Here is a 13,987-nt window from a genome sequence, read left to right as displayed (position 1 = left end):
CATTTAAAATAAAGTCTGCATCTGGATCATCGCCCAGTGCGCTGACCCATTTAGCAAACGACTTTGTTAGAGAACAGCGAGTTAACAAATCAGAATCTAACGAAAAATTAACAAGGTCACAAGAAACATTTTCGCTCTCTACAGAATCCAGTCACATATTATGCGAACCGTTTCCGGCTCTAATAGAGCCACAGTTCATGGCGCGGTGGTTTCCGTTACACTCGCCGCACGAGTGTGGAAATTCACAATCGCGTTTTGAGCAGCGATTTTCTTGAAAATAAAAACAACAACGATACTTATACTTTCGCTGGGTGTTTTTGCGAACTGCAAATGACAGCAATGCGAAGGGGAATGACAGAGTACGCCGGCCTTTTATACTCAACGCTTATACTGGCTAAGCAAACCACACGACAGACCAAACAGACCAAAGGCGGATCTTGTACGTCCAAATAATATACAGATTTCCTTACCAAAATCTTACACGTCAGAAGATTTTTATTTAAGACAGAAAATAAACGGGTTATCGTGTTAAATCGGGTCGGTTTTGCAAGGGTTCAGTTTTGAAGACACATACTCGTGTATACTGCATCTTCATGTTTCCTGTCAGCGTTAAAAAAAAACGCAAAATTCGATACCAGCATAAAAGTTTGTGTTTCTGAAGCGGACAAGTTTAAAATATTATACATGTAAGTGTTAACAACAGACTATTTTGTAACACCCGACCAACAGAATAGCCAAGTATGTTTATCAGTTAAACTCTGCCGTCCACATACTGGTATTTGGTTCTCCGGTACAAGTATCCGCAGCACTAGCATACAGTAAACATGCGTAAACTGCAATTGTAGAGCATAATCCGTGACCCAGGTATTACAGACTTTGCAGAGCAGTTGGTATCAACAAGCGCGAATAATGAACGATGTTGTTAAGAACGGTTGTAGATTGTTGAATGCTTGTCCCTTCCCAACTGGTTCCGTAAGAAGAGTTCCATGAGACGCTCCATTTCTGTCGCTGTTATCCCGGTAACCGGTTACGTATGAATTGTAAAGTCTGTAAATCCCATCACTGTAGTTGTTAGTCCCGGTAACGTTAACGCGATGTTGATGAGGAGGCAGTTGGTCCACCGTCAGCGTATGATTAGCTTCTCCACCAGTTAATCCGATCTCCTTACTATAAACCGCACCCGTTCCCACCGGAATCCGCCCTCTGAAATCTGGCGTGGTATTGTTTGGTAAGAAACTGGCTAATAACGGATAGAGTGAATCGTTAAAGCTGCTGCCATTACAATACAACCAGCATTCCGGTAGACTGTCATTGCGGTAGTGCGCTATGATAGACCCAACCGGTACCAAGTTTGTAACCGAGTTTCTCATCTCCAGCATGCGCTTCTCTGCCTGCTCCCATCGCTCCGTCTCCCGCTTCCACGGCTGCACAAATTTGTCGATAGACGCAGCTGCCGGAATATTCACAGCTGACGTCAAGTCTCCCGATTTGACGCTGGTCAGGATGGTAATATTCCCTAGAATTTTCTCCGCGGTCAGTAACCACGTTAAGTTGATGCAGTACAACGTTATCGGTGTGGTGACAAACGACTCGCCGTTCCACTGAACCAACCCATCGGCTTCTTCTAGCTGCGATGCAATAACGCTCCAATCCATTTGTGACTGCGAGTCCAGCCCCGAACGAGCCGGCTCCATGGCTTTATAACTGCTTCCCGGTTTGAACAGGGCCTTCATCCAGGTCTTGTCGCCACCGACACGGGCGTTCAGGTTTTTGGCTCTTTCGTCCGGGCGGTCGGTGACCCTCGGCCAGAACGTTTTCAGCCAATCTTCAGACCGAAACGAATCCGTGGACGTGATATTTGGTTTAACCATGCGCACGGCGTGACTGACCGCTTTGTGCATCTGGTCTTCGCTAACAAATTCATCATGCGCTAACTGGTTTTCAAAAATCCCGTTCAGTACTTCTCGCATCATACTGCGCAGAACGGATTCCTGCATGCAGACCGTTGAATCGGTAGCCTGCGAGAAACGCTGCTCCATTGAACCGAACAGTGAAGAGTGCTCAAAAGCGGTGGTCAACGTCACGCGCTTCCGCATCTGTAAGGGTTTTTTCAGAGCGAAGGTGACTTCCATATTGGCAAAGATGTGGTTCTGCTGGTTGGGATCGTCCAAAGATTTTTTGACTGCGTTGCATTCTTTATTGGTCGAGCACATGATACGGCCGAGAACGATACCGGGTTGATGGCCCACCGAGATCCACTGATTGGATATCGCTAATCTGGAGAATGTATCCGTGGAATCGAAGCGCATGCTTTGGAATGGGATCATCTGCAGATTGGTCCGGTTGATGGTTTCGTGTAGCCGCAGCGATGTTTCGGCCTCCAGGTATTCTTGGTACTGCGCATCGCGAAGCTTCACGGAAAAGACGACAAAATTCTGATGCGAGTTCACACTGGAGAATACATAGGTGGAATTAGGCACTAAGGCGCATGCGGGAGCGTAGTAATAAATGGCCGCTGGGCTTTTGAAGATAGTTATTTGGACGTTGCTGTATGGAACCGTTATTACCGGCAAAAATAAATCCACAGCCATCTGGCCGATTTCTGCAAGTTTACGATTGCAGTTTAATTTTTGACCAATTCAGCAATACGTCATAAGGCTCTGTTTTGCGCTTTTACAGAACGAGACCGTCTGGTATAAGTTTTCAGATATAAGTCTTGTGAATATTTCACATAAATGCTGAACTAGTAAAATTTCATTATGCTAGCGCGTTTGCAAGCTTTTTGCAGTACTTGTAATCTAAAAAACTTTTACTTACGGTGGTCGGTAGCTTCCAGCTGTTGCAACGCGATCACTCCAAAGGTTACGCCAATCAGCATTCTGCTTACTATTCTGGCGTCCATCCTTATAGTTTTGCTAAGAATTAGGTTAACCACCTTTACGGATTATGGGCTAAAAACTCTGACAATTTATTGCTGTCAAAAAATAAAAAGCAAAGTATGTGACAGCTGCGAGGATAATATTTTTTGAGATAATAAATCTTCTACTTGCATTCCAAGCTTGCTAGCTTAGCAGGAATATCTTGCGAATCTGTACCAGACGCTTCCGGTTTTTGTTAATAAAGCGATGACGCTCACTAGATAAGAGGCATCAGTGTAGACCGTCCCTTGCATATCAAGAGATAGGTTCGTGAGAAAAGCAGATATCAAATTATCAACCATGTCGATCCCTGTTAACCATGCGTCATTTCCTTCCCGTCGCGCTTTTCACAGTGGAATTTACAGTTAGTTTTTTTTTCGTATTTATACAGCCATAAGTCTAAAGCAATAATTTGGCTTGTGAAATACATTGTTTATATGGCAAATCACAGCAAGTGAACAATTATAACCGGTACGAAGTAATCATAAGGCTTAAACTGGTATAAAAAAGATGCCCATGCGGCAGCAGTAAGGACACGCGCAATAATTTACTGACATTTCTAGCACAACTGGCAGTAGAAAACATTTCAGCAGTAACGATTGTCATCATGCAACGAAAATTCGCTCTGGCTAAAATTTATGGAGCCAACTCCGAAAGGAAATGGATTCATTGCGCAGTTAACCGGCAAGTACATGTCAGCTCGTGAGTACTGTAAACTACCGACAGCGCGCGGGATCACATAAACTTCCTTATCCTCAGCGTGATCCAGTAGCCTGCTGTTATTCTTTCTCCAGTGCCGAAATGGGGCAAATTCACATGAACAGTGCAACCGGTACAAATAGTTTTGAATATCTCTGTTATAAACAGTAGCGTCCTTCAACCCCAATTCCAAAGCCAAAATTCGCAAGGATAGCAAACTCGTGAATGTATCGCTTTCTAACGTCCGGATTGTTGAGTTCCTCATTTCGATGACCCTTAATTTCGTGGAATACTTGAAATCATCCTTGAGGATTTGTAGATTATAGCAGTTGTACAATCCGTACTGTAGCAAATTCATTAAGCGCATTTCTTTAAGTTTGCCAGTGGATCGAGCAGCGATGCACTGGAATAAACCGAGCAGCACAATTTGTCTGCGGATTGGGGAGAATGTCCCGAAGGATAGATGCGATCCGTCATACAAATCTAGCAAGGTTGCCCGCGGAAGGAATTTAGCCATGTTCGAAGTTATCTGCCGAATTTCTTGTGCATCTGCTTGCCGGCCGCAAACGATTGCCATGCCAGCGGAAGTCCCACAATAGTTGAATCGTTTGCCGCCGTACGGGGCGCAGTGGGTGCTAAACTGGAGGTCACACTGTTCTTTGGTTAACGGTTCAGTAGAAAAATCCGGGAAGGGTTCATCGGATTCTCCACTTTCGGATGTGCAGCTGAGCTTTCCTTCTAAGGCATCTAAAAGCAGAATTTAAATCGCTGTAATACACGTAGGTGTATGGGTTGCAAATCCTTTAACCATAATCAGAGTTCAAAAAGTTCCAATGCTTTAACTGATTTTCGTAGTGCAACTGCTGTTGGCGCGCTTTCCAGTTAACCGCACGCACATATGTGTTTGTTAATGAATGTTTTGTGAGCTTTATAGAAATACTAACATAACACTGAAGAAGTTGTGGCTTAAAAATATTTTTTGTCAACTTGCGATTATTAAGATCGAAGAAATTGAAAAACGATTGTAAAACCGAACGATTTCGAATGATGAACGCCTATACAAACGCTTCAATTACGGTATCTCATGTTTTCAGTTTGAATGCAAAGTAGAATACTCACAGTTCGGTGCATTGATTGAAAATCCATACTGCGAATGGTTAATGGAAGCTGGGCCTGATGGAAACGACACCGCATCGCAGTCAATCGGTAGGTACAGCATTTCCTTACTAATTGCAACATTTCCCCACGAATTAGCGGTTCGATAAATTTCACCCTCGGCCGCCACTCGCAACAGTTGCCGGTTGCTACTCCACCACTGCCGGTACCATTTGAACTCGCAGCTACAATGAAGGCGGTTCAAATATTCGCGTAGAGGCTTGTTAAAATTTTCCATGTTGTTTAGTCCATATTCTAATGACAGCAAGCGTAAAGCCGGGAGATCGGTAAATGTATCCCTTTCCAGTTGCTGGATTGTCACGTTGGAGAACGCAATCATCTTCAGCTTATTTGATAAGCTGAAGTCGAGACGTCTGATCTCCAAATTATAACAATTAATTAGACCAAAATCCAGCAAATTCGTAAACTGCATGGTCAGCAGCTTTTGCGTGGCTGTTTCGTTCGTACAGTTGCGTAAATCGAAGACCACAACTTGCTTTCGAATGGCAGCAAAAGAGTCGACGTTAATTTGGCCGCCGTCGTACACATCGATTTTTGTGGCTTTTAACGGAAATGACGACATAGATGCGGTCATTTGCCGGAGTTCATGCGCGCGTGCCAGGTTATTGCAGGTAATATCTAGGCTCTGTGTGTGAGTGCAGTTGCTGGGTGTGGATGGCCACGATGGTCGACAGTTGGTTGTAAACTGGAGGGCACAGTGCTCGCGTGCCATTGGTTCTCTGGAGAACTGCGGAAACGGCTCCAACATCACCGTCCCTTCACCTAAAAAAACGTCATGTTTCTTTGAAGTGCTCTCACATAGACAATTATGAAATTCTCGTTTAAAAAAATCAACAATTTAGCTAAAAGATTTTTAAAAAACTTTACTAAAGGTAAAGTGATTTAGCGACTAAAGGTGAGTGTTTACCAAAAGTAAAGAAAACAAGAAAAAACGAAAAGTCTTAAGAAGACGTTATACGATGTCCGATAGCAAAATTCTAATTTCCCGGACTTTGGGGCTGCAGTTAGCATTAGCAAAAAAGACATTGGCTTTTAATTTGATTATCGTTTCCTTTGCTGCGATTACTGTGGCAGCTTTTCGACTAACCTGGAGTAAGATCCGAATTCAAATCCAACATGCGTTCCAACAGTCGTCCTTCAAATGCACCATCGTCCAGTGAACACCGATAGGCTTTCTGCAGCTTAGCCACATCCAAAACACTTAAACCCTTCCGCTGTCCCATGTTGTCGGATGGCACTTTGGCTACAATAGCTGTTCGGCCTTTCTTGGAAATTTCCACACCGTTCCCATAATGCATAATCGAGTCTACATCATACGGCATGCCGTATGTGGCCATGCGCGGCAGGATCTCATAGTTCCGTTTATCCAGGTCGGTGCGAATGTTGTGTTCGATCAGGGAGATGTACTGGTCGCGGTCGGGCCGGTTATGTTCGTGGAACATACCTAGCGTGTGCAGGATTTCGTGCTGGATAATGCCGGATGAGAAGCAGTCCGTGTGCAGCTGTACTTTGGCAGCGTGTCCGAAAACGTACCCAATGTGCGCTTTGCAACTACACGATTTACGGCGTAAACATTTACATATAAAAAGCATTTTACAAAACTGCTAATACTGCAGTACCTCCTTCCCGGATAGAATTGTATATATTCCCGTTCTTGTTTGCGCTTTTTGAAAGTGATGCACAAGCTGGTTCGCCATTCAATTATGCGCAGAGCTTTCTTGATTACTTGTTTCTGTTCCGGACCTGTCAAAACGGTTATAATTACCGGTTTAAATCCCAGGAAATACATAAATGTATAGCAGTGCGAGCCAGCACAGAAAACTGACTGAACCCTTCGATGGCATAAGGAATATTTTTTCCGTTATTGGGCCAATAATTTTCCACTGGAAGATATCCGGTGGCATTGGCGTATTGGTGCAGTTCTCCGTCATCTTCATCATTCCAGATGATGTCGTTGAAGTACGAATTTCTATCGCTTTCCGGCGAATCTCTTGCAGCTAAAAACAACCTTTTTTTCCATATATTAAACTTGATCGCATACATCTGGAGAGCACTTGGAGGATGAACTTGCCTGATGGCAGATTCAAAAGCGACTCCCCGATTGCATTCGCTAAAGTAAGGTGTAATGGCACGAATAATAATGTAATAAACATGTTGTACGTTGTTATCCCGATGGGCTGCAGCACTATCGGCCAATGTCTGTGAACGCACTTCTACGAGGTGGAGAGAATGCTCAAGTAGTTTTGGTTATTTTGCAGTTGGTTTTACCGTACACTGTGCAGTGTAAGTACATAATTGTTTGTTTAAGAACGAAGTGGGTAAGTACTGTATCTGTGTGTTTTTATGGTAGGGTTGATCGCAATCGTTTTCTTGTACGGTGGATGCGATCATCATTGCGATGCAACTGTGATAATGTCACACGTCTAACTAATAACGAGTCGATAGTACTAGTACATTTGCATTAATTTAGCTGTTGGCTCACGATTTAGGAACGCTGAGTACTAGTAACATAAGAAAACTGAGCTAGTATAAGCTTGTATTTGTCCATATCTGAAACTTGTAAACGTAAATTAATTACTTAGCTTGAGATGCTTATGCTGTTTTTACTGCATTTTGTTAGTAAATAAATTTTGCATCAGAATCTACTGTTAAACAATGTAAAAATTATTGTTTAATTTGATCGTTTAACGTTCGCAAGCGGTCTGGGTCAAACCCAATTCGAGGCAGCAGACACGTCACAGGAAGAAAGAAACAGGAAAATATTAATCACCACCAAAAAATCAACAAGTATTTACACTTCCAACAACAGTACATGATCCTCGTGGTAAAAACTTTTTAGCGACAATACTGTCTTCCACTCAACATTATTTAAAGCAGTTAAAATTTCTTCAGCATTACAAATCTGTTCAGTTCGTTACGTAGTACATACTATAGGTTGCATACAACGTGTGCATACTGCATTTCTGTACATGTTGTAGGTTTCATTCTTTACGAGGAGCACTACCAACCTATTTCGGTTCGGTACGCAGCACACCCTACATTTTGCCTACTACATGCACATACTACTCTAGTGATGATACTACATATCTGTACATGCTGCAGGTTTCATTCCTACGAGCATCATTATTCATTACTAACCTACTCGGTACTCGCACCGTGACCAGTGTGTCAGTGACCACCATTGAGGCGTCATCACCATTAGAAGGGGTACACTAATATGTCTAGAAAATTCTCTTAAAATCAGACTTGAGAGACATCTTGGGCAACCCCCCAAAATGCACAGTGATCTAAACAGATAACTGTTTGATGTGCGTATATGCTACGCGGCGTATGCTGGCGTTAACAGCGAACCGCCAAATATACATCAGACCGGTAATCACAAACAGAAAATAAGCGCAACCACTCCCGGTACACGAGTCTCCAGATTTCACCAGCATTTCCTTCTGGTATCCTTCGATTTCAAAAATTTCCTCGATACTGTACTCCGCATCACGGTGCTTGTTGGCGTCGATAAACGCTTTCTTCTGCGCTTCGTACGCTTGTCTCGTTTCCGTATTGGCTAAAACGTACTTGCTGTGAAAGGTGATTTTGTTAATGGAACCGAATTCATTCGTCTGATCAGGAGTTACATCCACCCACTGGGAGAACCGGAAGGATTCCAAACCCGTCCACGTGGTGATTTGGTCGTTGCGGTCTTCAGTGCGCTTAGATCCATCGGCGCTGGTTATCACCGCGGTGCTGCGGTCACGATGGAAGCATTTCATATGCCACGATAACTTTGGTCTGCCTATAATAAAGCGAATAGTTGTGGTTCCTTAATTACACTGCGCGTATGAAGTAAAGGCTTAAACGAATTTTAGACAACCTATTGGTGACAAAGATAGTTGTCGGTACTGTAATTCGCTTAAGCCTACCTCGCCGGACGCTTTCCAAATGATCCTCCAAATTCGTGTCGGATAAAGTTTTCAACATTTCAGCGACATCATTAACCCAAGCGTCAACAAAGTAGCAAACCAGCGCAAGTACCACCAGGAACCACCCGAAGCCCGACCGCAGATGAAACTGCTTCTTGGCCTGCCAATCCGGGTCGGGCAAGGCCAACACATCAGCCTGGTAGGACTCTTCCCACTTAATCAGTGCCACTCCACCCAGGATCGACACAACCACCCCGATCCGCATACATGCCATCGCACAATCATATTTGTCGCCCTCTTCATCTTCGGGATCCGGTTCGGGGTCGACCAGCAGGTGGGCCACATTTACTGGAGCGGAGGGTTGGGTGCGGGTGGGGCGGGAAGCCGGGCAAGGAGCGCGATTGTTGTGCAACAACGGATCGCGGAGTTGCTCTTTCTCATCATCCAGGACATCTTTATAGGAAGGTGGTTCGTCAGCGCGACTGGTGAATGCACCAGACTGGGGAAAATTGAACGTTTGGCTAGTGGATCCCGACTCGGTGGAGACAACGTACTGGTTGGCAGAACCGAAATACTGGTTGACAAACTGCTTTTGAAAATCCGCATTCCCGGTTACCGTGTAGGTGTGACTTCCGTCAGGTCCATTTTCGATCCGAATTTCTGGCATGGTAAAAGATAAAGTATGAGATGCTCTATCTGCCTTCCCGCGGAGTAACAACGGAGCTGTGCGTCGCACGCTTACTATTCGTTTGATCGCGACCAGAAAGGCTGAAGCGGATGTTTGGCATGAAGGCACGGCAACTTAAGTTGAGCAGGAAGCAATACTTTTACAAGATTAGGCTCACTTAATTACGAGACTGGGTAAAATTTGATGCAGTGGAATGTGGAACTAATCGCCTTGGACATTCAAATCGCAATCCTTTGATAAAATTGGTCACGATACAATTAAATCGACATAGTATTGGGTCGGAATAAAGTAATCCAGTTAGTTAATTTTTCCGTTTTCCATAACGCTGTTTATGGTGAGACTGATAGCGCAAGAGTAGAGTAGTGTGCGGTGGTGGTGGTGTACCGGGCTTGGGTTAAACCGGAAAATCAATACAGCCCAGCGTGAAGGACGATAGCTAAGCTGCTCACGTAGCTTCACGCGCGGTTTGTTACACGTATGTTACTGCCATATGAAAATTAATAGACCCATGAGAAAAGAAAAGTAGGTATCGACCATCCGGCCTCCCCGAGCAGATCGAAAAGGATACACACATGGCTATTATTTACCGGTCACCTGCGCTATACACTGTAGGATGCAGTGTATAGCGGATGCAGTGTATATGTTGACCTGTAAATAAAGGTCATCCCTTGTGTACTGCTGTACTCTGTATGCACGGAATCCCGAAATTTCATTTAAGAGTCCTTTTCCTCACAGTGTTTCATTGATCAGTTGCTGCTTTTTCTCCGTCGCACTGCCAGAATGGGAACAAACCTGTGCATCATGTGATCAGGCGTAGAACTCTTGCGATTACTGTATTTGAACTACTTGTATTTTTTTAGCGGAATTGTGAATATCGGCGTTCAATAACTGGTCACGGGGTTAACCATTTTACGTAGATTGGTATTTCAAGTACAAGCCCCTCTGTATTGTACAGCAAGTACCCACTGCATACTGAATCCATTGTATTAGGTACAAATGTAGCACCACTATAGACCTGTCAAGTACCCACAAAATGTACTGCCTGCAGTATTTTCATTTCCTTATTACTTGTAAAATTTCAAATTCTAGGAACCATGTACATACATAGTAATACATACTGAATCGCAGCTTACTAAGTCTTGTGCACTGCCTTGTGAACTCCATTCTAGTTTTGATCCTGCAGTGTACAAATGCAGTACAGATAAAACAAAGATCTTTACAAGAGAACAAAGATTTATTTCTGTACTTCATTTTAACATGGCGTTATCATCAAAATATCTGTACAACCTGACGGTGTAATCACTATAATGTATACGTAATTACGTATATATGCTTAAAATACGATAACGTCGATGGTGTTGGGTTCTTTAAATGTTTTAACTAAGAATCATAACATGCATGTATCAGCTCGTGTTAAACGACCAGATTTTTGACTCCCGTTAACCGGACAGACTTTTGTTAATTGCAAAAGACAATTCCGTTTACAAAGGCATAATTCCGTTTACGAGGACTGGGTACTGATTTAAGAAATCTTTCATATCAAATTCAACACAAAGCGCACATACAATGCCAATAATGGCTTTAGAGATTTAAGAAATATATCTATGTATCTCCAAAATCCACATAACTAAACGAAGCATTGCGACTGCCACCATGCTTCCAAACTGGCAAGAAAATACACCATTTAAAAAAGCTCTAAAAAGACCAGACATGCATTAAAACATCTCGGACAATATCTAAAATACACAACAATTTAAATCGATAATTGTTTGACGTGAGTATAGGCTACGCGACGTACACCGCTGTTAACGACATACCGCCAAAGATACATCAGACCGGTGAGAACAAAGAAAAAGTAGACAACTGCACTTGCTCTACAGGAACCTCCCGATTCCACCAGCATTTCCTTCTCAAATCCCTCGATTTCAAAAATTTCCTCGATACTGTACTCCGCACCACGAGGCTTGTTGGCGTCGATAAACGCTTTCTTCTGTGCTTCGTACGCTTGTCGCGTTGCCGCATTGGCTAGAACGTACTTGCTGTGAAAGGTGATTTTGTTAATGGAACCAAAGTTTTTTGTTTGATCAGGAGTGACGTCCGCCCACTGAGAGAACCGGAAGGATTCTAGTCCCGTCCACGTGGTGATTTGGTCGTTGCGGTCTTCGGTGCGCATGGTTCCATCGGCGTTCGTTACCACCGTGGTGCTGGTGTCACGGTGGAAACATTTCATGTACCACGTTAACTTTGGTTTGCCTAAAATAACAAATATGACAAACTTGAGGGAAGTGCATGTGCCTGTGCTCACATGGTACCAAATTTGTTTACTCGTACGAATATACATTGTAGAATGGCAGCTCGTCTTCCGCTTTCGCGCGATTCCGGACACTCTTTTGCATTTTTTATGACATTTTACTAGTACTGCCAAACGATTTGTATTATATATATTATTTATATTATATCGGTACACTGGCGTGAAACCGTTTGTGAGCGCAACATCCGTTTAAAGAGTTATCGAGGAAACAAAATTCCTAAAGCTTAGACGCATGGACGTGTACCCGAAGTTTTATTATAAAGCGATCTTCTTCCAGTTTAATTTTGCACAGAAACGATCTTTAGCATAAAGATCGTTTTCACCACGCCAGCTGTATCCACCATTTTTTTAAAATCTCAAAATGAATTTCGAATATTTTAGGAAATGTTTTAAAATTTCAAAAAATGGGTGGAACCCTGGTGCGGTGCAGAAACAAATTTGATGCGCTATGGAGCAGCACACGATTAATAAAAAAGTAAATTAAAGTATCTATCTACAATATCTATTACAGCATAATTACAATAATAATAAAACATTAAAAAAATTGTAAAAAGTTTTTATTAGTTCCCGTTAAACTTAAACGTTTATATTTTAGCTATTAAATCGACACGAGCAGTTTTGCGGCTCACCTCGCTTAACATTTTCCAAATGCTGTTCCAAATTGACGTCCGACAACTTCTTGAACATTTCAGCGACATCATTGACCCAGGCGTCGGCAAAGTAAAACGCCAACGCCAGGGCGATTAGCGTCCACCCGAACCCCGACCGCAGATGAAACTGCTTTTTGGCCCGCCAATCCGGATTGTGCATGGCCCGCACACTAGCCTGGTAGGACTCCTCCCACTGAACAAGTGCTATCCCGCCCAATATCGCTACAATCACCCCGATCCGTACACACGTCATGGCGAAATCATCCGCGGTGCACTCCTCATCCTCCAAAGACGATTCCGGGTCGACCAGGAGATGGGTCACATCCACGGGACCGGTTGGCTGAGTGCGGGTGGGCGTGGGTCCGGGACTGGGTGCCCGTTTATTGTTTAGCAGCGGATCCCGCACCTGGTCCTTCTCGTCATCCACGACATCTTTATAGGATGGAGGTTCGTCAGCGCGGCTGCTGGATGCACCAGGAAAAGGAGGAACGTTGCTGGAGGTGCTGAACTGGGGAAAGTTGAACGTCTGGTTAGTTCCGGAACCGGATGAGGCGAAGAACTGGTTGGCGGAGGTGAAGAACTGGTTGGCAAAGTTTTGGAAATCCGCATTCCCGGTGCCGCTGGTAACGGTGTACGTTTGGCTGCCGCCTGGTCCCATTTCAATGCGAATTTCTTGTTGCGGCATAATTAATATTCTGCAAATCCGGATTCTCTTTTTCGTAGCGCTAGTTCGAAATCCGCCCAAGCACACTAGAAGTATTTTGCACGATCAAGCGGAGGATTAAAATAAAGTTGCGCAGGATGCAGTAGGGGTTTCACGCGAATGTATTTTACTGGGCTTTTGTCGGCATTTTATAACGATAAGCGGATCAGAAGGTGTTGTTGATGAGATTGGTTAGGACGCTTAAATAATTAAATCAGCATGTAAAACTGTAGATCAGTATAAGTGGTATACAGTTATCTTCGTGTTTATGAGCTCTCCAAAACGCTGCTGCTTACGTTAGTTTGCGACCGGAAGTGCAGCGTTTGAACCCATACCACGCTTGCACAGGCTGTCTGCGGAAAAATCAATACATCACTCGGTATTAAAAGGCAGCGACTGATTGCAGCAACATTTATAGATACCGTACAGACGTACACTCGGTTTTACCGTCGCGCACTACTGTCTACTGCATTGCCTTGAAAACCGGCTTGAGGGTTAACGGTTGCCACTGAAAACAATCTTACTAAAATCGCACGCACAGTCTTATGACTCATAAAGTAGAGCGAACTCTGGTATCACTTGCGTACAGTAGCCAGAAAAATGAGTACAAATGAATGCCCACTTGGTCGATATGTGAAATCACCAAAGGAATGACGTGCGCCGGCTGAGGAAATTTGTACAGTAATCGCCGATTTTTTCGAAAATCTCGTTATGTTTAGCAGCGATAACTTTATTAGCTATATAAAGTGCATAATCGGTTCCAGACCCAGTTACTACAACAGCAAGAAACGTTTAACGAAATTTACGCACTGCTTTGCTATACATATATCAGATACATAATTGCGCAAATACGAAAGGCTTCTGATCCGATTTTAAGTTTTTCCATAAATAACAATAGAACAGAGTGGTAGAATGTGGCGGCACGTTG

At 43.6% G+C, this 13,987-nt stretch overlaps 4 protein-coding genes across 4 annotated transcripts; all 4 read right to left on the bottom strand.

The window, feature by feature from the left end:
* Positions 1-325: 325 nt before the first annotated feature.
* Positions 326-3,083, bottom strand: LOC129601336 (uncharacterized). The gene is made up of 2 exons (XM_055500130.1): positions 2,818-3,083; positions 326-2,602 (listed from the first exon to the last, which is right to left on the bottom strand). Exons 1-2 carry the CDS (start codon positions 2,900-2,902, stop codon positions 894-896), a joined length of 1,794 nt encoding a protein of 597 aa, XP_055356105.1. The 5' UTR covers positions 2,903-3,083; the 3' UTR covers positions 326-893.
* A 260-nt stretch (positions 3,084-3,343) lies between these two features.
* Positions 3,344-7,075, bottom strand: LOC129601344 (uncharacterized). The gene is made up of 6 exons (XM_055500141.1): positions 6,865-7,075; positions 6,620-6,790; positions 6,413-6,536; positions 5,881-6,344; positions 4,737-5,555; positions 3,344-4,364 (listed from the first exon to the last, which is right to left on the bottom strand). Exons 1-6 carry the CDS (start codon positions 6,944-6,946, stop codon positions 3,505-3,507), a joined length of 2,520 nt encoding a protein of 839 aa, XP_055356116.1. The 5' UTR covers positions 6,947-7,075; the 3' UTR covers positions 3,344-3,504.
* Positions 7,076-8,080: 1,005 nt separating this feature from the next.
* Positions 8,081-9,616, bottom strand: LOC129601356 (uncharacterized). Its single transcript, XM_055500154.1, has 2 exons — positions 8,708-9,616; positions 8,081-8,580 (listed from the first exon to the last, which is right to left on the bottom strand). The coding sequence occupies exons 1-2, from the start codon at positions 9,372-9,374 to the stop codon at positions 8,081-8,083; spliced, it is 1,167 nt and encodes a 388-aa protein (XP_055356129.1). The 5' UTR covers positions 9,375-9,616.
* A 1,327-nt stretch (positions 9,617-10,943) lies between these two features.
* LOC129601345 (uncharacterized) lies at positions 10,944-13,496 on the bottom strand. Its single transcript, XM_055500142.1, has 2 exons — positions 12,336-13,496; positions 10,944-11,648 (listed from the first exon to the last, which is right to left on the bottom strand). Exons 1-2 carry the CDS (start codon positions 13,039-13,041, stop codon positions 11,149-11,151), a joined length of 1,206 nt encoding a protein of 401 aa, XP_055356117.1. The 5' UTR covers positions 13,042-13,496; the 3' UTR covers positions 10,944-11,148.
* Between the last annotated feature and the right edge of the window lie 491 nt (positions 13,497-13,987).

This window comes from Paramacrobiotus metropolitanus, unplaced genomic scaffold (assembly GCF_019649055.1).
Source record: "Paramacrobiotus metropolitanus isolate TYO unplaced genomic scaffold, Prichtersi_v1.0 Parri_scaffold0000230, whole genome shotgun sequence".
NCBI lineage: Eukaryota > Metazoa > Tardigrada > Eutardigrada > Parachela > Macrobiotidae > Paramacrobiotus > Paramacrobiotus metropolitanus.
This window is presented reverse-complemented; position numbering and strand designations above follow the sequence as displayed.

Coding starts and splice junctions, on each gene's coding strand:
- LOC129601336 (XM_055500130.1), bottom strand. CDS start 2,902: ATGGACGCCAGAATAGTAAGCAGAATGCTGATTGGCGTAACCTTTGGA. Junction 2,603..2,817: donor GCTGGAAGCTACCGACCACC/GTAAGTAAAAGT, acceptor GTAAACTTGCAG/AAATCGGCCAGATGGCTGTG.
- LOC129601345 (XM_055500142.1), bottom strand. CDS start 13,041: ATGCCGCAACAAGAAATTCGCATTGAAATGGGACCAGGCGGCAGCCAA. Junction 11,649..12,335: donor TTTGGAAAATGTTAAGCGAG/GTGAGCCGCAAA, acceptor TTGTTATTTTAG/GCAAACCAAAGTTAACGTGG.
- LOC129601356 (XM_055500154.1), bottom strand. CDS start 9,374: ATGCCAGAAATTCGGATCGAAAATGGACCTGACGGAAGTCACACCTAC. Junction 8,581..8,707: donor TTTGGAAAGCGTCCGGCGAG/GTAGGCTTAAGC, acceptor GCTTTATTATAG/GCAGACCAAAGTTATCGTGG.
- LOC129601344 (XM_055500141.1), bottom strand. CDS start 6,946: ATGTTTATTACATTATTATTCGTGCCATTACACCTTACTTTAGCGAAT. Junction 6,345..6,412: donor CAATTCTATCCGGGAAGGAG/GTACTGCAGTAT, acceptor TAAATCGTGTAG/TTGCAAAGCGCACATTGGGT. Junction 5,556..5,880: donor GAATTCGGATCTTACTCCAG/GTTAGTCGAAAA, acceptor ACGTTTTTTTAG/GTGAAGGGACGGTGATGTTG.